The sequence below is a fragment of the Sciurus carolinensis genome, chromosome 3 (genome assembly GCF_902686445.1).
Source record: "Sciurus carolinensis chromosome 3, mSciCar1.2, whole genome shotgun sequence".
Classification (NCBI taxonomy): Eukaryota; Metazoa; Chordata; class Mammalia; order Rodentia; family Sciuridae; genus Sciurus; species Sciurus carolinensis.
The window spans coordinates 182,877,167-182,899,046 of NC_062215.1; the positions used below are offsets into that span (position 1 = coordinate 182,877,167).

A 21,880-nucleotide genomic window follows, 5' to 3' on the forward strand; every position below is an offset into this window, starting at 1 on the left:
AACAACTTCAAACAGGGCTTTAATTCCAAACAAACCACAGGCCTGGGTGCCCAGGAGGAAGCAGGGCCAGAGCCAGGGCACCGAAGCTGCTGGCAGCGCCAAGCAGACTGCTCTGGAGGCTCCTGACTCACTGCACAGGCTGACGGGTGGCCCGTGGTCAGCCCCACGCTGCTCTGGGCTGGCAGTCCGACTCCCGTGGTGAGGCCTCCAGGGCAGCACAGTCCTCAAGGCCCTCTGGGTGAGGCGGCAGGGGAGGCTAGAGGGATGGAATGCAGAGGCTTCGCACGAGGCCGAGCTGGGTTCTCAAAGGCGCCTGCAGCAGGGGCCGTGGAGGCCGGGTCCCCAGCCCAGGGTGTTCAGAGGGACAAGATCTCAAAGTCTTCATCTTCTGAGTCAAAGAACCTTTCCAGTCGCTCTACATCAGAAGAATCTAGAAGGAACAAGGCAGAACCTCCTGAGAGGCCTCTGGCTGCTGGGACTGTGGGCCAGGGGACAGCCTGGGACAGCCCTGTCTGGCCTGCGGCCTCACGTCCACAGGGTGCCGGCCTCTTCTGCACTGAAGGCCTGAGCAGCTGGGAGGGGTGCAGGCGGCACGCCCGGGGCCAGCCTGCTCTCCCAAGTTGGCCCTGACCCTCTGCAGCCACAGTCTGAAGGACCTGGGCAGTTTCCTCGGGCACAGTGGCCTTGGTCCAGGGGCAGCATGGTGGGCACTCACCCAGGGACAGGTTCAGGACGTCGGGGCAGGCGAGGTGGGAAGGCTGCTGCTCCACCAGTTCGAACATGGGCAGGGCGCCCCCAAGCAGGGACAGCTGTGGAGACAGGAGAGCAGCCCTGTCACAGCCCCGCCCCACCGAGGCCACTGCAGCCCAGGAGGGCCAGCGGGCACCCCACCTCACTGATGGGGGGCGGCGCCACACTGAAGGCCAGGCAGAGCCCAGCATGGTGCCCAGGGCAGCAGGGGCCTGCCCTGTGGGCAAGCGTGTGCCAGACACACCTGCCCCCAGACCCAGAGAGGAGGACGGCACAGCTCACCACTGCCCTGGGCAGCAGGGAGGGGTGCGTGTGCTGGAAGCCCCTGCGTGAAGGTCACGCAGCCCTGAGCCGAGCCTGGCCTGCGCCCAGGGGCCCACTGACCTTCCTGACTCGCTGGCACCAGTCGGTGAAGTCGTCCTCAGACTTGCAGAAAAAGCCCTGGAACGAGGAGGTGCAGCCATGAGCCGGGCGGGCACTTGGGGGCCTGAGACGGGAGGTGCAGCACTGCGCCCACTGCCTCTCTGGGAAGGAGGCAGATAGTGGAGAGCTCCCTTCCCCCGCCCGTGTGGCAGGGTGGGTGGGTGTCCCAAGAAGCTCACGTGCCGGTGGCCACCAAGAGCCATCTGAGGCCCTGGCTGACAAGGAGTCGCTGGAAACTCCTCTAGGTAGTCCTGGGGACGGGACCCAGGGCCTCCAGGATGCCAGAAGAGGGCCCCACCACTCAGCCACACCTCCAGCTGTGGAAACCGCCCTCAAGGCCCCACGCCACGAACCAGGAACTGACAAAGGACAGCAGGCACAAGAGGTGGGCAGAGCTGCCCAACCTGGACGCACTGTCCTCCAGCCACTGTCCCTGCTTCAGTGAGACACACGGAAACCTCTGGGACGTGGAAGGCTCATCGCTGCAAGCAGCAGTGTGCGCTGCTCTCATGGTGACGAAGGGTCACTCACCCTTCTGCTGCCCAGCCAGGCACAGTACCTGCTGTATGCTACAGACACTCACCCAAAAGACAGCCATTGACTGGAGCCAGGCTGGCCCACCACCCTCCCTCCCCAGGACATCTGGGAGGCACCTGTGGCCAGTCCACAGAACACTGGCACACAGCTCAGGCAACAGCCGTCCTAAGCAGGGTGTTGCTTCCAGAGCCTCCTTATTTGGCCTCCTTCTCCATCAAGTACATCTGGAGCGCAGGAGGCTGCTTGCACCACGCATCAAGGATCCAACTACAGAATCGAGAGGGAAGATGGAGGAGGCCCGCACACGAGCAGACCAGGAACACCGAGGTGGTGCGTAGGGGCTTCGGCAGGCGGCCTGTGCCGCACTCGGCCCTGGCACGCCCACACCAGGCAAGGCCTCTCTTGAAGGCTGGCAGGGGCTCAAAGCCGGTTCACTCTCCGGCCTCATACTCTGCACCACGTGAGCGCAACACTGAGGAACGCTGGAGGAACCACACCAATCTGAACGTTTCCCTTTCACTCTAAACAGGGCTCGGCACAAAAGGCTTCAGAACAACTGCCCGAGGGCCTGAGGGCAGGACACACCACAGCGATGGAGGGGTCGAGCTCCCCGATGCCCATCCTACACGGAGGGTGCTGGCAATGGAAGCTCTCGTCAGGGACGAAGCAGCTGTCCGTCAGCTCCACGGCCGGCTGGGTGGTGTGGGGGTCCAGGTAGATGAGCTCCTCCCCTGGGCAAAAGGACAGAGGAGTCAACAGGGATGGGGAGCAGGCCAGGCCCACCTCCAGAGCCCCAGGCCCATGCAGCTCAGCTGGACACGAGCAGCTGTGGGCACTGCGCCATGGACCACTGAGCCCCCTCCCACAGGCAGGCAGGCCCAACTCACCAACGCAGCCGATGAAGTAGTGGGCGCTGTTGGGCTTCCCACCAATGACTCCCAGGGACTGGGGCATCATGAAGCAGTGCTGTGGAGACGGGGGCTGCTGAGCACGTGACCCCTGCACTCCCGAGTCCCCCAGGAAGCTTCCAGCACAGGAAGGTCAACCACACACAGCCACTCGGGAGGAGGAGGGCAAATGGCCCTGGGGGGCAACAGGCAGGGGCAGTGGGGGCCAGGTCCGGGTGGGCCGGGCAAGAGGGAGGAGGGGCAAAGGGGGTGACATGGCTAGGGCAGGAGGAGGCCAGGATACCACAGGTCAGTCAGAGGGCTGGAGGAAGGGATGAGACCAAGGCAAAGGAAGGGTCCTTTTTCTTCTGTACTGGGGACAGGTGAGTGAACCCAGGGGCACCCTACCACTGAGCCACATCCCAGCCCCTTTTATTTTTGAGACAGGGTCTCGCTAAGTTGCTCAGGGCCTAAGCTGCTGAGGCTGGCTTTGAACTTGCCATCCTCCTGTCTCGGCCTCCAGAGCTGCTGAGATTACGGGCATGCACCACTGTACCTGGCTTCAACAACCCTGTTAAATTTTTTATTTTGAGCAGGGCCTTGCTAAGTTGCTGAGGTTGGCCTCAAGCTTGTGATCCTCCTGCCTCAGCCTCCCAAGACACTGGGCATAGGTGTGTGCCACTGCCCAAGGCTATCAATAAAAGGTAGTTTTCCCATTCCATAGGGTGAGGATCTGAAACCTGGGTCAGCTGAAGACAGATGGGCTTTCCTTGCTTTGGTGATAGACAAATGGAGTTCCCCAGGGACCTTAGGGGTCACAATCACCCTTCCTCACAATGCTACTCGTGAGGCTCAAGGAGTGCAGAGAGAGCAGGCAGGGCACACAGAGGCCCCCAGGGAGAGCAAGCTTGGAGTACCAGGCAAGCAGGACACCTGGTCCTGAGGCCCCGATGAGGTCCTGACAGCAGCTGCATCGTGCAGGCCTCCTTGCCTCAAGGGGCTGAGGGACACACCGTCAGAGCCACCCTCTGGTGAACTGGTTGCTGACTCCTGGAGCTGGCCGAACAGGTGCTCAGAGCACCCTGGGCCGTGGGTGTGCCCCAGACCCACCTTCAGCGTCTCCACATAGGCCTCGTTGATGTCTGTGAGCCCCAGGCGCAGGGGGATGAGGAGCACCAGGGGCCTCCACGGTGATGGCCTGCTGGTAACCTCGGCTCCGGCAGCGAATCCGTTACAGTGCCCGTCAGAATCTGTGGGAAGTGCAGCAGCCCCTGCACAGGGAGGACTGGCCCTGCACAACCTTCCTGGAAGGGAAGACAAGCAGAGGAGGGCGGACTCTGCAGGCACCCCCTGCTGCAGGCCTGGGGGCCAAGCACAGCCCTGCGCTGCCTGGGGCATCTCTGCTACTCAGAAGCACAGCTGGAAACCGTGAGAGCACGGCCATGCAGGGAGGGAAGAGCACCCGGACCTAGAGACACAGCCTGAGGGAAGCAGGCCAAGCCAGCCTGCCGAGGAAGCGCCTCTGCTGTCCACACCCCAGGAGGTGTGGGCAGCAGACAGACCCTGCACCCCAGACCAGGCAGGGGTGTGCAGGAGGAGTGGAGGAGAGAAAGCACCCCACAAGCTGGAGGTGGGGCCTGCGGCAGGCATGCCCCAGGCCAAGGGCAGCACCATGCGAGCATCCAGGACAGGCGGGCAGCAGCACCCAAGTGAGGATGAGCCCTCAGAGTCCTGGGCTTGGAAGAAACATCCTTCCAGTTTACAGGGGAGAACAGACTCTTCTCAAGAGTGCCAGCAGCAAATGTGCGAGCAGAGAGGACACAAAAACAGCACCTCCACCATAGGAAAGCAACGGCTCAGACCAACTCAGCCGTGCACATGGAGAGTCAGCCAGGCTGTCATCAGCCACAAGAGGAAAAGGTCCCTTAAGACAGACGCAGCCTTGCCCAGGTGACCCAGCTTGGCATCAAGGACAAGGGCACACAAGACAGTGCCACCCAGGGGTGTTCTCCGTCGACACACTTAGCCTGAACCCTGCTTAAGGAAACAGGCCCAGCGTGGGGGAACATTAACAGACCAGGACTCTTCAAAACATCAATGCTATGAAGAGGGAGGACTTTCTAGATTAAAGGAGACTAAAAGGTAGTTGTAATTCACTGAACTTTTTTATAGGATTAAAACTTCTCAAAATAGCTCACTAGGAAAAAAAGGAGGTTATCTGAACTTTCTGTTTAGCTCTGATTTCTAAATGCACACCACTGTTCCCAAGAGCCAGTCCAGAGCGTCACAGTTCCAAGGGCCATCCTGCCACCCCCACCCAGTGCTCCAGCTGTGGCTCTGGTCTTCCAATGCCCTGGGGTGGGATGAGGGCTTTGCCCTATGGACTCAATCACAGCTGCGTCACAGTGGTCTCCTTGCTATTTAGACCTTCTCCACTCCCTGACCTTGGTCAGCACAAGCAACAAAGGCCTGTGTGAGCAGCAACACATGGGGTTTGCTGGCCCGGCACCCACAGAGCCTTTGCTCCCTGCCCTTCTCGGGTGCTCACCTGCCTGCCTCCCGTGACACCAGGCCTTCTCCACAGAACCCCGACCACCTGGCACAACAGGAGAGGGACCCTGGGCCAGCGGGACCCCTTTCTCAAAAGGCAGGCATCACTAAGTGGCTGCTTATAGGAGTTTCTCCTTTTGAAATGTGGAAACAGCACCAGGAATGTATACACCTAGGTGCTCCTGAGTTTAAAAACTAACGGATGTTGCCAGGAGCAGGTGCACACCGGTGATCCCAGCAACTCGGGAGGCAGGGTTGCAAGTTCAAAACAACTCAGATGGTCTCAAAATCAAGAAGTGGAAATGGCTTGGGGTGGCTCAGTGGTAGAGTGCTTCTGGGTTCTCTCCAGCACCCAACAAAACAAAGCCACCAGATGGGGTCTCGCGCTGCAGACTCACCCTCACGACGTCCCAGAGGTTCTTACCGCACACAGTGGCTTAGAGCGGCTGCGTTCTGCTCAACACTGAACACCCGCCTTCAGCCACGCACTGCCCCTCCCGCTTCTCTCCATGTGCTCGCACTCCCGGGGCACGTGTGCTGGCCCTGCCCCTGAGGTGTTCATCTGCATCTTCCCACGGAAGCTACCAAAGTCCAGAGCCAGCACTGCTAAGGCTGGCACAGGCTGCTGTGAACACCGTGGCTGGCGTCCCCTTGCCCCACACACTGTCTGACCCGAGTGGGGCTGTGGTCCACTGGCCCTCCCTGGAGAGACCGGTCTTGGTGGAGCTTCTGAATGCCAACTCTTTCCACAAGCAGCTCTGAGAAACAGCCAAGGTGTCTGTCCAGCTTTTGCTTTGCTGCCGTCTCTCCCAGGCGAATGGCCCCGGGCATCTCTTGGTAGTGGGAAAGAAGAGCAGCTCACTTCCTATCTACTGGAGCCCTCTGCACCTCTCAAATCGAAGGCTCACCCCATGTACCCCTGGCCAAGCCACACCGCGCTCAGCACCCCACCTGCCTGTCGCTTTTGTCCTGGACCACCCTTGCTCACAGGCGTCAGTCAGACCTCTGGCCTCTGCCCCTGTGATAAGCATGTCACTTCTGACTGGGCCCTGGTCAGCTCAAGGCAGTCCCCCAGAACCTGTCAAAACATGGGGACTCTGGCCCTCCCAGGACCTAATTTGCACCCTCCTGGCAAGACCTGGGTTCGAGGACTTGTTGGTTCCAGCAGTGTGCTCAGACAGCCCAAGTCTCAGGGCTCTGAGAGGCACCAGGAGCTGAGGGTGTGGCTGGTTAGACCTTGAGGGTGAAGGATGAGGAAGAGCGGCTTCCCCAACATGGGCATGGTGGGGGTGAAAGCAAACTGACAAACTGCAGCTCGCTGACAAGACAGCTGTCGCTTTTCACTGCAAGAGGAAAAGCCCTGGGTACCATGGGAGCTTGTCTGTGGTACTGTGCTGGGGAAGGCAACCGGGTGTTGTGCTCTACCAGTCTGCGACACCCTTAACCACCATCTTTTATCTTGAGACAAGGTCTGGTTCAGTTTCTGAGGCTGGCCTCAAACTTGCCATCGCCCTACCTCAGCCTTCTAGTAGCTGGGATCATAATGTGCACCACCATGCCTAGCTACATGGTGTCTGAAGAGTATCAAAAACATGACATGTATGATTACATGAATGGTGTGAATCTACATCCTGCACAACCATGGCAATGAAAAGCTGAACCCCATTTGTGTACAATGAATCAAAATGCAGTCTGTAAAACTTAAAGAAAGAAAGAAAGAAAAAACACAGGAAGAGAGCATGTCACAGGGTCAACAGGGACTATTTCTGAGTGGTAGAATCAGTGACTCTAAACTGGCACAGTGGCGCACACCGGTAATACCCGCTACTTGGGAAGCTGAGGCAGGAGCAACTCTAGTTAGAGGCTGGCCTGGGCAACTTAGCAGGATCCTGTCAAAATAAAAAAGAAAAGGACTGGGGTGTAGTTTAGTGTAGAGTGACCACGGGTTCAGTTCCTAGTAGTGCCAGGGGAAAAAATCTGGCTTCTTTCTTTGTACGTTTCATGAATTTCATAAAAGGTGCCAAGAAACAGATGAATGGAGACGGGGGTGGGGGGGCAGAAGGAAACACCCTGTCAGTGTCTGAGCCTCAGGTTCCGAGCACAGGACCACAGCAGGAGGGCTTGCCACAGGGAGCAACCCGGGAGGGGCTCCTGCTCCGCTGGGCCCTGCTCCCTCCTGACACTCGTCAGCGGCTCCCCCAGGTGATCCCGGATGAAGAAGGCGGACAGGAGGGTCACTGCTGGCAGGGAAGGGACCTGGCTCGAAGGTGAGGTGCGTGTGCGGTGGCCAGCACACCATGGTAGGAAGGGGCCTCCCTCCACACACTGAGGACCACAGCTCTCAACCTCTTCTTGTAGGCAAAAGCGAATTCGAGGCAACAGCCCACACACGGCTCCAACTGAGCCGGCTGACCAGCACCGGGAGGTCCTCCAGAGGAAGGTGCGCTGCACATAAGCAGGCATAACGTGCCAGGGGAGGCAGTGAGGCTGCACCACAGCAGAGGAGACGGGTCCAGAGGCTGAGTGGTCTACTTCCTTCAGGAAGGCCTCTGCTCTTGCAGCCCAGGATGGTGTGTGGATGCACAGCGGCACTCAGTCAGAACCCCTGCATGGGTGCGACTGAGCACATCATGCCTTGACCTACGACTAGCTTCTGTTTCTGCTTTTTTGAGACAGTGTTTCCCTACATTGTCCAGGCTGGCCTCTGACTCCTGGACTCAAGTGATCCTCTGGCCTCAGCCTCCTAAGTGCTAGGATTACAGGTATGGTCACTGCACCTGACTTTGATGTGGAGTCTTAAGCAACTCATCACTGGAGAGGGCCTGGGCTCTCCTCCCTCCCTGGTCTACTGGCACTTCATCCACAGGGATGCCAGTGCGGATACGAAACAGGACTCTCCAGGCAGGGCTCCTCCCTGGGTTCAGCAGGAAACGCATCGCTCACACTCCCTCCCCCGCAGCTGAAGCGCAAGCCACTTACGGATCTCCTCCATGACCACCGTGTTGTCCATCGCTATGTGAACAGCCAGGGAACTCCAGGTGTCAAATACAGCCAGCTTCCTAGGAAAGTGGGACAGGGCGCCTGTGAGCTCTCGCTGGTCCAGGTCACCTCCAGGACACCCACGCCAGCCTCTGCCAGAGCTGCTCTCAGTCCAGGGCACACCCATACCATGGACAGGAAGGAAGCTGAGCTGGCCTGTCCCTCCTCACTGGCACCCCAGCTGCCCTCTGTGAAGAGAAGATGCACACAAGAGCCCCTGGGCTGCACAGAGGCGGAGTGGATAGAGCCCAACTCTCAGACCGTGGCTTTAGCCAGTGTGCGGGCCGCCCGCCCCCGGTCACTCCACGCTGGCCACCAGCATGCTGGAGTCAGTCAGAGTCCTGGCAGGACCACCTGTAGCCTGCTGGAATTGTGGTGGGAGGGCTGTGGCTACTGGTGGAGCTGGAGCAGGAGCAGATGGCAGCCAGGATCTGCCCTGATGGTGGTGCTGTGGGTAGGGCAGAGGGCCACATCAACAGCAGATGCCTGGAGAGCAAGGAGGGACATTCCAGGCACAGGGAGAGCTGGTCATGCCCTAAGCTATAAGAACAGAGTACCAACCAGTGCCTGGGAGTCACTGGGGCAGCCACACAGAGCCCCTTCTGATGCAGAGCCTGGACAGTCCTGGGAGAGCAGCCTGCTGCACAGCTATAGGTGACGTCAACACTCAAGTCCACCACAGCAGGACTCAGTCCTAGGACAGCAGCCTGCTGCACAGCTGCAGGTCACGCCAACACTCAAGTCCACCAGAGCAGGACTCAGTCCTGGGAGAGCAGCCTGCTGCACAGCTACAGGTCACATCAACACTCAAGTCCTCCACAGCAGGACTCAGTCCTGGGAGAGCAGCCTGCTGCACAGCTACAGGTCACATCAACACTCAAGTCCTCCACAGCAGGACTCAGTCCTGGGAGAGCAGCCTGCTGCACAGCTACAGGTCACATAAACACTCAAGTCCTCCACAGCAGAACTCAGTCCTGGAAGAGCAGCCTGCTGGACAGCTACAGGTCACATCAACACTCAAGTCCACCACAGCAGGACTCAGTCCTGGAAGAGCAGCCTGCTGGACAGCTACAGGTCACATCAACACTCAAGTCCACCACAGCAGGACTCAGTCCTGGAAGAGCAGCCTGCTGGACAGCTACAGGTCACATCAACACTCAAGTCCACCACAGCAGGACTCAGTCCTGGAAGAGCAGCCTGCTGCACAGCTGCAGGTCACGCCAACACTCAAGTCCTCCACAGCAGAACTCAGTCCTGGGAGAGCAGCCTGCTGCACAGCTACAGGTCACATCAACACTCAAGTCCACCACAGCAAGACTCAGTCCTGGGAGAGCAGCCTGCTGCACAGCTACAGGCCACGTCAACACTCAAGTCCTCCACAGCAGGACTCAGTCCTGGGAGAGCAGCCTGCTGCACAGCTACAGGTCACATCAACACTCAAGTCCACCACAGCAGGACTCCATCCTGGGAGAGCAGCCTGCTGCACAGCTACAGGTCACATCAACACTCAAGTCCACCACAGCAAGACTCAGTCCTGGGAGAGCAGCCTGCTGCACAGCTACAGGCCACGTCAACACTCAAGTCCACCACAGCAGGACTCAGTCCTGGGAGAGCAGCCTGCTGCACAGCTACAGGTCACATAAACACTCAAGTCCACCACAGCAGGACTCAGTCCTGGGAGAGCAGCCTGCTGCACAGCTACAGGTCACATCAACACTCAAGTCCTCCACAGCAGGACTCAGTCCTGGGAGAGCAGCCTGCTGCACAGCTACAGGTCACATAAACACTCAAGTCCACCACAGCAGAACTCAGTCCTGGACGAGCAGCCTGCTGCACAGCTACAGGTCACATCAACACTCAACTCCACCACAGCAGGACTCAGTCCTGGGAGAGCAGCCTGCTGCACAGCTACAGGTCACATCAACACTCAAGTCCTCCACAGCAGGACTCAGTCCTGGGAGAGCAGCCTGCTGCACAGCTACAGGTCACATCAACACTCAAGTCCACCGCAGCAGGACTCAGTCCTGGGAGAGCAGCCTGCTGCACAGCTACAGGTCACATCAACACTCAAGTCCACCACAGCAGGACTCAGTCCTGGGAGAGCAGCCTGCTGCACAGCTACAGGTCACATCAACACTCAAGTCCACCACAGCAGGACTCAGTCCTGGGAGAGCAGCCTGCTGGACAGCTACAGGTCACATCAACACTCAAGTCCACCACAGCAGGACTCCATCCTGGGAGAGCAGCCTGCTGCACAGCTACAGGTCACATCAACACTCAAGTCCACCACAGCAGGACTCCATCCTGGGAGAGCAGCCTGCTGGACAGCTACAGGTCACATCAACTCTCAAGTACACCACAGCAGGACTCAGTCCTGGGAGAGCAGCCTGCTGCACAGCTACAGGTCACATCAACACTCAAGTCCACCAGAGCAGGACCCAGTCCTGGGAGAGCAGCGTGCTGCACAGATGCAGGTCAAGTCAACACTCAAGTCCACCACAGCAGCACTCAGTCCTGGGAGAGCAGCCTGCTGTATAGCTGCATGCCACGCCAACACTCAAGTCCACCACAGTGGAACTCAGTACAACACTTCTCAGAGCTGACTTGGAGGCAATATGGACAAGATGAAGCCAATGGGCAATGGAAGAGCCAGGGAGTCTAACACAGGGGAAATGCTCCAGTGCCTCTGCAGCAAGACAGAGGTGGGGAGCAACCAGTGGACACTGGGAAAAGGCTCTGTACTAGGGCCCAAGCACGCCCAGAAGCCCAGGGGTGCGAGCATACAGGGAGGGGCACAAGGTCATCGTGTCAGAGCACAAGCGAGAGGGCCAGCAAGGGGCGAGGCCAGCAGGGGCAGTGTGGAGCACACCAGCAGTCAGCTGGGAGGCCCAGGGCAGCCCAGGGCCGCAGAGGGCCTGCTGAGTCTTAGAAGACCATGCTGGTTGCCACTCAAAGAGTCCATCAGGATGGCAGAGAAAGAAGGAAGAGCAACAAGAAGGCAGGGCCAAGGCACAGAGCAGGGTGGGGGAAAGGGTCAGAGTCCAGAAGCCTCAAGTGGTATGTGGGGGGTGTTGCAGGAGTCTAGACCTCAGCCTGTGTGTGTGGAGAACGGCTCTGCGAATCCCGCACAAGCAGCATCGGACTGGAACCTAGGCCTGCAGCCCTCCCAGGTCAGGGAAGAGGAGCCAGTGTCAGAGAGGAAGGCAGGGGACAGGAGGAGTGGAGCAGCCTGGTTTGGCCTTTCTGGAAAGGGTACAAGCACCTGTGCCAAGGCCTACTTGCCGCTAGCCAAGTCAGGGACAAAGTGTGGCTCTGGATGCCAGGAAGCGCTGGCGGACCTGCGGGCCACACCAGATGTCCCGGCATGCAGCAGACGCCAGGCAGCCCAGCCAAGGAGGCAGTCAGAGGGCACAGGCTTGGACGGTGGAAAGCCAGATGTGGCACAGAAGGATGGTCCAGGAAGAGTCCAAGGAACCTGACCAAAGGAGCTGGGGGAGACAGGAGGGCAGAGGAGGGGCAGAACGAAGTCAGGGCCCATCTCAGAAAGGGTGTCAGGTGCCATGTGGTCCTTGGGAGGACAGGAAGGGGGTCTTTGAGGGAAAGTCACAGCTGGAGTTGGACTTGGGAGATCATGGCCCTCTGTGCAGCAGGGAACATGCCCAGAGATGCCAGGATGCCAGGCACAGAGCCGGAGGGAGAGGGCGTCAGGCTGAACAGAAACATCACCTCCAGGACTGAGAAGTGGCACGTTCCTGGCCACTGCAGGGAGAACAAAAGGGACTGGCAGCGCTGGGGCTGCATGGATGAATACCGCCCCCCACAGGGAGGCAAGTGCAGGCCGGCTCCAGACACTGGGGCACCTGGGGAGCAGAGGGTACAGGAGGGGACTCACAGGGCGTGCCGCCCTGCAGACCCCGGACAAGGTGGGAGGGGACTGTGGCCTGATAGGCACCTGTACAGAGGACCACAATAACTGCTGTGGTTCCAGGTCATGGGCAACCCCACACATGCGGATCCACGTGCCAAAAACAAGGGCCCGGGGCCACAGGCATGATCTGGGTTAAGGTTGGATTGTTTTCCTCCCCCAGAAAACAAATCCCACTTGGTCAGTCACCTCCGAGGACCCCCCAGGAGCCTGCAAGCAAAGGATCAGGAAGGATCCTTATCTCCTGAGGCAGCAGGGACAGGAAGGCCTAAGTGTCAAGGAAAGCTCACGCGGCCCCGAAGAAGCACAGGCTGTCTCAGTACGCACTTGAGGACCTGGGCCACTGTGTTCGGTCCGTACCACTGGCCTATCGACTTCCCTTCGCCGACTCCCATTTGTGCTGTAGGAAACAGACCGGGTCAGTGACACGCCGCTGCCCCTGGCCACCCAATGTTCCTGCCCCCCTCTGCCGGCACATGCAGTCAGGAAAGCCTGCACAGGACACTCCCAGACAGAGGGTGCTCAGGTGAGACATGGGAACACTTGCTAAAAACGGAGATGGATGGGGGACAGAGGACATCGCAGGTGCTGTCCTTCACCATGGACTCAAGGAGGGGCTGGAGGCCAGGTTCACCCTCCCCTTCTGTAGGCAGGACAGAGCCCGGGGCTGGTCTCCTGCCTGAGCACTTGGCCTCACTGGCAGCAGAGGCCAGCCACCCTTCAGGATGCACGTGGGTCCCACAGAATGCTCCAAGCAGCAGCCCAGCAGGTCACCAGGGCAGAGGTCAGAGTGCCTACGACCTCATACTCCACAAGACCAGCCTGCTCCCGGGACCCAGCGCTGCTGCCCTCTGCAGAGCGTGCCTGGTGTGAGAGCAAGCCCCCACCTATCTGGTGTATGGAGTAGTAGCTGTCCTTCCTGTCCAGGAAGGCACTGAGGACACTGAAGTAGCTGTCAGGCTGCCTCTTCCGCTGTGCCCACCTCCAATCTGTTGGAAACAAACACCTGAGATCAGTTCGCACACAAGTGTGAGGAAAATCCCGCTTTCACACACCCCAAAAGACTGTCTTCAGGCTTTTCCTGGTGGTGGTGGTGGTACTGGGGATGGAACCCAGGGTCTCACGTGTGTGTTCTGCCACCAAGCTATGTCCCCCACCCTTTTAATTTACTTTTTATTTTGAGACACCGTCTCACTAGGTTGCTGAGATCACAGGCGTGCTCTGAACCGTTTTTGAGCCTTTCTAAAGTTAAAGGCCAAACTCTCCAGGATTTCATATCTATACACCAACACAGCAAAACAAATCCAGAGAGAAAACAGAAAACAGTTTAACAATAACTTCTTTTTTTTTTTTGCAGTGCTGGGGATTGAACCCAGGGCCTTGTACTTGCAAGGCAAGCACTCTACCAACTGCGCTATCTCTCCAGCCCAACAATAACTTCTAAAAAATTGACACTTACCAGCATTGAAATCAGTCTTGAACTGATGAAAACCAGTGGGTCACAATGAAGAAAACCCCACACACGCTCTAGCCTCTGCTTCGGCGCGATGTGCCTGAAACATCCCTGACCCCAGCCCCTCCCGATGCGGCAACTCACCTCGGCCTAGGTGCCGGCACACCAGGGCCTGAGCAAAGATCATCTGTCCACAGCGCAGCATGCAGCCCCAGCCCGTGTCCGAGGTGGGGCCAGTTCCCCCTGTCATGGTGGACAGAGAGAGAAGCACTCAAGACCAGAGGGTCCATCAGATGCTGGAGCCAGGGGCAGGAGGTGCTGACCCCTCACGCACCAGCTATCTTGGCAACAGGCACCTCTGAGGACGCAGGCAGAGGCTGCACTTGCTGGGGAACAGGGCATGCTGACACACGAGCGTGAGATGGTGACACACGAGCGTGAGATGGTGAAGCGTGGACAGGCCCGTAGGCAGGCACAGGAAGGCCCAGGCCCCACAAACAGCCCAGATGGTGGAGCTGAACCAGAAAGGCCATCTTCCAGCTGCCAGAAAGCAGAGGGCCGCAGGCTCCGCCACACTGGGCTGCTGAGCACAGCGGGACACCACGCAGTGGCCAGCCCGCAGTGTCCCTCTAGCATTTCAGGTCTACTCCCCAGGGCCCAGACAGACAGCACGCACTGTGGGACTGTGTGCATCGTGGCAGGCATGGGAAACGCCCGCCAGCCCACAGCAGGACCCCCAGGAATGTGGCCCTGGCGCAGGCAGTGGGAGCTGATGAGGCGGGCACCTGCCCTCGCCCACACCCGGCACAGGCACCTCCAGGGTCTGCGCACCCACAGCAACCCACCCAGCCTCTTCTCCCTGTGTGGCCAGGGAGGGCAGCTCTCGAGCCCGGGTTGCCTCCCCAGCACCCTGGCCATGGGGGAAAGCGCCATGCAGAGAGCAGGCCTGGAGGTGTGAACTGAGCAACTGGAAGGAGCGACCAGTCGGACTGTGCCCTACAGTCGCCAGGAGGGCGCTGCAGGCCCCTGTGTCTGGTGTCCTAGAGTGGGCCTACTTTACTTTCACTTGTTTTTTTGGTACCAGGGATCAAACTCAGCAGCGCTTAACCACTGAGCCACATTCCCAGTCCTTTTTATATTTTGAGACTGGGTCTTGCTACGTTACCTATGGCCTCCCTAAGTATATGAGACTGGCCTCAAACTTGCAATCCTCCTGCCTCAGCCTCCCAAGCTGCTGAGATCATAGGTATGTGTCACCACACCTAGCTCCACCTCACTTCTGGAGACCGGTGAGATGCCACTGGAGACCGGGAGGAGCTCAATGCTAACCGGCCCCTGGGGTGGTGTGGGATTGGTCTGGGGCCTGACATCCAGCCTTGGGTCCTAAGACAGGAGAAGGCAGGCCAAGCGCTGGCCCCAGCCCTCTCCCACTGCAGGGCACATGGCAAGGAAGCATCACTGAATGGCATGTACTCCGTGCTCACAGGAAAACACGTCTCGTTTCCCTTGCCTCCAGCCTCACAGCTAAGGGCTCCCTACATGAGGACACACATTCAGACACAGACTCAGGGACACTTTAGGCTGTCCGCCTCCTTCCTGGTCCAGTGTGTTCCACATCTATTTCCTCTGTCCTTCAAGTTCTAACCCCATCACAACTACTGATGCTGAACTACAGCTCTGGCAATGAGCCCTGGAACCTAGAACCTGGCCTGGAGTCCAGCTCCCCTGACTGGGGTCAAGACCCCTCGGCACCCTGAAGCCACCTTGCAGGTGGAAGCTCTCTGCCCCTGCTCTGCAGTGTGTGCCCTGCACAGACGGCAGCAAAGCGGGTACTCACCAATGGCTGGGAAGTTTCTCCTGTAGGTAAACCAAAGTCTGGATGCCACGTCGGACAAGATCTCATCCTTCTCTGCATTGTTTAAAAGAGGAAGACACACAAAGCTTTAAGTCTGTAAGTCAAAACCACAGAGGAGTGAGCAACTGCTGTCACGGATGCCCCTGAGGCAGAGGGCAGCAGAGGCGCTGGCAAGGCACTACCTGTGAAGAGGCTGTATTTCCTGCCCAGGATCCACACAGGCTCCGAGGTCTCGGGGAAGTCCTCAAACTCAGCAAACCGGAGGGTGTCATAGGTCAGAGTGGCTGTGGGAACCAGAACACAGAGACTGTTCGCAGCACCTCTGCACCCCAGAGAACACTGGCTGCCTCTTGTGGCATCGCCCTCACAAAGCTGAAGCCAGAACGCACAGGGCGGGGCGGCACAGCTGCCTGCTGAAGGTTGGGGACGGAGGTGGTCACCTTCTCAGACACGAGGCAGCTGATGTGATGGGGAAGATGAAGGTGGGGCCAGCGTTCAAGGGAATGAAGCCGGGAAAGTGGCTGACCTTACCACATGATTATCTCAGACTTACAGCATTTAAAGTTAAAACAAAAATTAAAAGAAACCATGCACTTTGTCTCCACAGACCAGGCAGCCACAGAAGTCCATGGCCACCCTAAGGTCACCAACTGTCACCTTGGCAGCATGTTCAGAAAGCGAAGTGGCTTAGCAGATGTCCCCTTGGCAGCATGCTCAGAGATGCTGGGATGAAGGCAGTCACTGAACTCTTAGGACCAGCGACAGAGGGACAGAGTGCTACTCCACGTGGGAAGCTGAAAGACGGACTCCTCTGCAAAGTCCCCAAAGGCAGGCAGGTACCCAGAGACCTCCATCAAGACCTGGAAGGTGTGTGCACTTCACAACTGTACCTGAGGCGGAAAGGCCTGCTGGCTAAGGGAGGGGCTGGGCCAGAGCCATGTCCATTTTGCTTCACTGAAGAACCCAGAAGGGCTCAGGGTCCTCCTGTCTCCAGAACCCTGAGGAATGGCTGAAGAAGCCCACATTCTGCCAGCCAGCAGCAAGGCAAGCAGTCCAAGCCAGAAGGTCAGCTGCAGATGGTGTCAAGGACAGGGGCATCTCCAGCTGCCCTCAGGAAACCCTGAGCACACGCGTGTCGGCTGCCTCTTAAGTTCTATGGTGAGACAACCTTCATATGATCTTCTGAAAACCAGGTTCCATACATTTCCCCCATATTGGAACTTTTTTTTTTTGGTACTAGGGATTGAACCCAAGGGTGCTTAACCACTGAGCCACATCCCCAGCCCTTTTAATTTTTATTTTGAGGCAGGGTCTTGCTGAGTTGCTAAGGGCCTCACTAAATTGCTAAGGCTGGCTTTGAATCTGCATCTTCCTGCCTCAGCCTCCCAAGTCACTGGGATTACAAGTGTGTGCACCATGCCCAGCTGGAACTTATTTTCTGACTGACTTACATTGATTATTAAAAATGCTGAAAGGCGCAAAAATATAAAATCACCTGCAGTGTTACCACACGGAGTGCGCCCCGTGGGCAGACCCGGGCATGCACTCCCGGGACAGTCCTTGCTGTGACTCTGGCCCTGCGTAGCACAGATCTCCATGGCCTCACGGAAGTGATGCTGCAGCCTGTTCAGTGTACTGCCGTGGCTGTGGCGAGGGCACCGTGTGGGGCTGCTTCCTCTGGGAAGGTGTGGGGCAGGGTGGCTCTGATCCCTGGCAGCCAGGGATCAGAAGCGACAGGCTCCTGGGCCACTTACTTAACTTTGGAGCATGAACAACCTCTCATCCATAAAACGAGATAATAACAGCCTTGCCATGCGGCTGTGATGCCTCCGTGAGAGACTCCTCATCAGACGAAAGCCGGCAGGAAGAGGGGCACCGGCATCAGCAGGGTCCCCAGCAGGGACGGGGCAGAGGGGAAGGCCACGCTCTTCACCATGCCCAGAGGTTTACCTGGACACAGCTCATCTGCAGGCACAGGCCAGCAGCAGGGGCAGAACCCACAAACCCAGACAGGCGCTCCAGCCAGCTCCGCCCTCACCTGGTGCTGCTGAGGCTTCCCCAGCACGACAGAGGTTTGTCTGGCTCTGAGTTCAGAGTCAATGTCAACCAGGCAGCTGGGCTACTGTGAATTAAGTCCAAGTTTACATCTCCCATCGATTACACACGATTGTTTTTGCACAATCTCTTTAGTTTCCTAAAAAGATAGGCATGGACTTTAATGTGTCCCAACTTAGACTTTTTTATTTTTATTTTTATTTTTGGTACTGGGGATTAAACCCAGGGGCACTCAACCACTAAGTCACATCTCCAGCCCTATTTTGTATTTTATTTAGAGACAGGGTCTCACTGAGTTGCTCAGCACCTCACTTTTTGCTGAGGCTGGCTTTGAACTTGCAATCCTCCTGTCTCAGCCTTCTGAGCTGCTAGGATTACAGGTGTGGCCACCATGCTCGGCCCAACTTAGTTTTTAAAGTCCATGCCTCTCTTCAAGAAGCTGAGAACCACGGGTCATCCCTGCTCTCCAAAGCCACCTGGGTCTTCAGAAGTGGCAGTGGCAGCTCTTCCCTCTAGGCTTCAGCCAGCGTGCAGACTCAGATCCAGAAATCTTATTCTCAAGTGAAAGGATGCAAACAGCCTTGTGGAATTTCAACTGACAACACCACAGGAGAGAAATTCCAACCTTGCTGGAAGATTGACTGTTGTCTGAGACCCTGCCAAGGCATGCGCTTTATTAAAGCTGTGTTATCTGCTAAGTCACTGGAGCACCAAGGAGCAGTCTGGGCAGGCGTCTCTGTACATCACTTCACAGGACAGGACAAGGACCACATCACCAAGTCAACCAAGGTCTCAATCAGGAAACCGGGAAACTTCTATGACATCCATTTTCCCACGCTATAAACACAAATGATAAAAGGAGCAGACAGGCAGACGAGGAAGCAGGAGATAAACGCTCACTCTGAAAGTGGGCACCAGGGCAGGGCAGCTTTGAAGTCAACACCTTCATCCCCAAAGCAGCAAAACGTGGGGCCACAACATTCCTGGTGGCTGGGCAGCTTTGTAGGCAAGAAGCCAACTCCAGAGTGAAGGTCACGAACACATTCAGTCCCGCCCTCACCACAGCTCCTGCTGTAACTGCCAAGATAATGGGCTGTGTGGCCTCCTGAATCAAGTCAGCTTGAGGAAGGAGAAACCCAAAGGGAGCAGCTGGGCGCAGTGGCCATTCCTGTGACCCCAGCAACTCCACAGGTTGAGGCAGTAGGATACCAAGATCAAGGCCAGTCCAGGCAACTTAGTGAGGCCCTGGCTCCAAACACTTTACACAGGGGTGGGAATGTAGATTGGGGGTAGAACCAAACACTGCCCCCCAAGGGGAGCACAAGTATCAAGAGGTGCCCAGAGCTCCCCCCAGCTTCACAGAGCACAAAGCACAGCACCTACCATCCAGAGTCCCTGCCCACCCCATGCTCCATGCCCCTCATGACTAGACATGCCTCCTCTGCATCCTGCCTTGCCTCACTTGAGTCCCAGCTGCTCCAGGACTAGCTGTGGACACTGCACCCTCCTCAGAGCCAGACCTGCTTCACCTCTAAAGTGTCTGACAACACCAAGGGTGGAAGTGCAGGGCCATGGGGCAGCGCAGAGTGGTGGTCAAGGCTGAGCTGCTCGACACAGGTCTGAGGACACTGGTACCAGGCACGGGACCCTAAGTTGGCAATCTTTCTGGGTCTTGGTTTTATCACAGCTCAGTAAATGGCCACAGCTCTGCTTCCTCAGCGCTGGGTGGGGAGGACGCCAGGTCACAGAGGGCAAGAACTGTGAACCACACCGTGAGTGCAGCAAGCTCGCTTCAGGGTTGGCCTCTGCACATCCCCAAGCAGGTGAGATGGTCAGGACACCACGTGGAGAGACATGCATTCTGGGCTCCAGCCGTGGTGCCGGGACTAAACACGTAAGCCTCTTTGCCAAAGTGGAAGCTGACACTACAAATGTGCCTCACAGAGGCAACAGCATCTGAAGAGCAGAAGCCAGCTGTCCCATGGCGCTGGGGTCCACGCCTGAGGCTTCTGCCTTGGGGAGTGAGCTACTGCATTCCCACCAGAAGAGCTCACGGAGGGCCTCCCATCCCTCTGCACTGGGGGACAGGAGGAAACACACAGCTCCGCAGCAGAGGAAGACACCCAAGGTGCTATGGACAAGGCACCACCAGGGAACACAGGCTGAGACCATGGGTGGGGCAGAGCCCCCAACCTCAGGATCTTGCTCTAAATGAGAAGGAGATTTTTCAAATGAACACTTGTGTTTTCCCAGGTTTGTTTCTGGAGACAGGACGCCCACATGCCAGCTGCAGGGCACACACCTGAGCTGCCCTAAGACCCACACTCCTTGCATGGGCTGGGGCAGCACTGCCAGTTCTGCCCAGGTGCATAAGAACCAGGATGAAAGCAAACCAGAGCTCACAGTCCTGACTCAAAGACTGACTGGCACAACCACTGCACTCTCTGGGCTCCACGTAGCTCAAGGCCAGCAACCTCTGCACTTGTCCACGTGGGTCACAGTCCTTGCTATAATGGCACCATCTTTACACACCACCTCATGCCACTTACGAAGCAGGCATGTGGCTTCTAGCTGAGGAGGCAACCCTCACAGAGAAAATCAGCCTCCAGACTGCCGGGCAGTGGTGCAGACTTGACGCAGGGCAGGAAGACGGCGAAGCACCTCCACCCCGAAGGAGGCCCTCCAAAGGAGACCCACGTGGCCACCTGCACCCCAGAGGCATGACTTTCACACCCTCTTCCTGGGACTTCTGTGATCACAACCCAGGAGAAAGCAGAAAGTATTTTAATGATATGGTAATTACATTCAAAAACAGCATTGTAATTTAATAGTGTTAATCTGACAGGCAGAAATAGGGAAATGTGCTCAACGAATTTAACTAACCTCTCTTAGTACTGACTGCATTGTCATTCAGAGAAACTACAAAAAGTATGCACATGATCAAACATTTTTTTTTTTTTGGGGGGGGGTTGCTGGGGATCAAACCCAGGGCCTTGTGCTTACAAGGCAAGCACTCTACCGACTGAGCTATCTCCCAGCCCCCCTCAAACATTTCTTAAAAGAGCTTACTGTAACATACCTCATTTTGAAGACATTTACTAAAAGATCACACTGTATGAATAAATTTAGGCAGGATCTCCCCCTCCTTTAGAAAACTAATGTTTAAGGCAGCAAGTTTGATGTAAAAGAAATGAAGACAGACAAGACAGTGAGAACCTCAGTTATGTCAGAAAACGGGAGAACACTGCTTCAGGGAACACACAGGACAGAACGTCCACACTGAGCCCGCTGCCCCGTGGTCACCGAATCTCGTGCTAACAGAACAGACTCACGTCACACACAAACCCACACAGGCCGAGCACCCCTCTGGCTGCCAGAGTCACGCAAGTAAGGACACTAGATCTGGGGCCCACTTCTGTTTCACCTGCGCCCACACAGCTGAAGGCAGTCACACGCCACATCCAGTGGACTGCACCACGACTACAGCCTGTCACCCGAGGCAGGTGGGGACTCTTCCAACAGAGGGTTACTCCAGTGTGCAAAACATTTCAGATTTTGAGGAGTTTCAGGGTATTTCTGTGTCTAGATCAAGGATGCCCAACCTGTAGTGGGAAGCTATGAATTTGAGTTCTTTTTCATGAAGTACCGACATGTGCAGACACAATGTGAGGCACGGGAGACACAGGCACTGGACACCACCTCTGTTCCAGGGAATAGTGCTGGCTGGCGACAGTGCCTTGAACCAGGAGTGCCTGCCAGCTGCCTCCCCACCCCCACGGCAGCAGCCCTGAGCTGCCCCTGGCCTCGTCTCTTGCCTACTCACACTCAGACTCTGGGCCCCCTCATCTGATGTGGGTTCCTACACATCTTTGGCACAGGCTTATTATTCTCTTAGCTCCAAATCTGTAAACCAAAAGGCCCCCTGGACACTGCTCCACATTCAGCACACATAAAACCAAAGTTCTGGCAGCTCCCCAAGGAGGACCTCCCCGAGCACAGGCGGTGAACTCTAGTGCTCTCTCTCCTCCCTCCCCACCCTTCTCCCAACATGCAATCTGTAAACAAATGCTGCTGTCTTGACTTCCAGAACACATCTAGAATTCATCCTCTTCTCCTCAGCCTGACCTAAGTCTCTAGTCTCTCTGTGCCTGCTTATCAGAATAGTTCTGTCCTCATCCCTCTGTGAGATATATTCTCAAAGGAAAGTCACAGTGCTTCTGTTAAATCCAAGTCCAATTATGCTACTTCTCAATACTTCCAAAAGGTCATCATCCTCTTCAGAATAAAATCCCAAGTTCTCACTGTGACCTGCAGAGCCCCACAGTTGGGCCTAACAACTTCCCCTCTCCACTCCTACTTCTGTCACCCCAGGCCCACTGCACCTGGTGACTCCAGCTTCCTGTTGC

The 21,880-nt window shown here is 57.0% G+C and overlaps 1 protein-coding gene across 1 annotated transcript in view; it reads right to left on the bottom strand.

Moving 5' to 3' along the window:
• The window catches only part of Atg4b (autophagy related 4B cysteine peptidase), a 24,069-nt gene continuing 2,189 nt past the window's right edge, over positions 1 to 21,880 (bottom strand). The window contains exons 2-13 of the mRNA XM_047546289.1: positions 15,602 to 15,703; positions 15,402 to 15,473; positions 13,709 to 13,807; positions 12,999 to 13,100; positions 12,439 to 12,511; positions 8,127 to 8,206; positions 3,708 to 3,901; positions 2,598 to 2,676; positions 2,296 to 2,441; positions 1,135 to 1,191; positions 716 to 809; positions 1 to 430 (exon numbers count right to left, since the gene is read on the bottom strand). Coding sequence (XP_047402245.1) covers positions 357 to 430; positions 716 to 809; positions 1,135 to 1,191; positions 2,296 to 2,441; positions 2,598 to 2,676; positions 3,708 to 3,901; positions 8,127 to 8,206; positions 12,439 to 12,511; positions 12,999 to 13,100; positions 13,709 to 13,807; positions 15,402 to 15,473; positions 15,602 to 15,703 — 1,172 coding nt within the window. The 3' untranslated portion in view covers positions 1 to 356. The remainder of the gene's footprint in view (positions 431 to 715; positions 810 to 1,134; positions 1,192 to 2,295; positions 2,442 to 2,597; positions 2,677 to 3,707; positions 3,902 to 8,126; positions 8,207 to 12,438; positions 12,512 to 12,998; positions 13,101 to 13,708; positions 13,808 to 15,401; positions 15,474 to 15,601; positions 15,704 to 21,880) is intronic.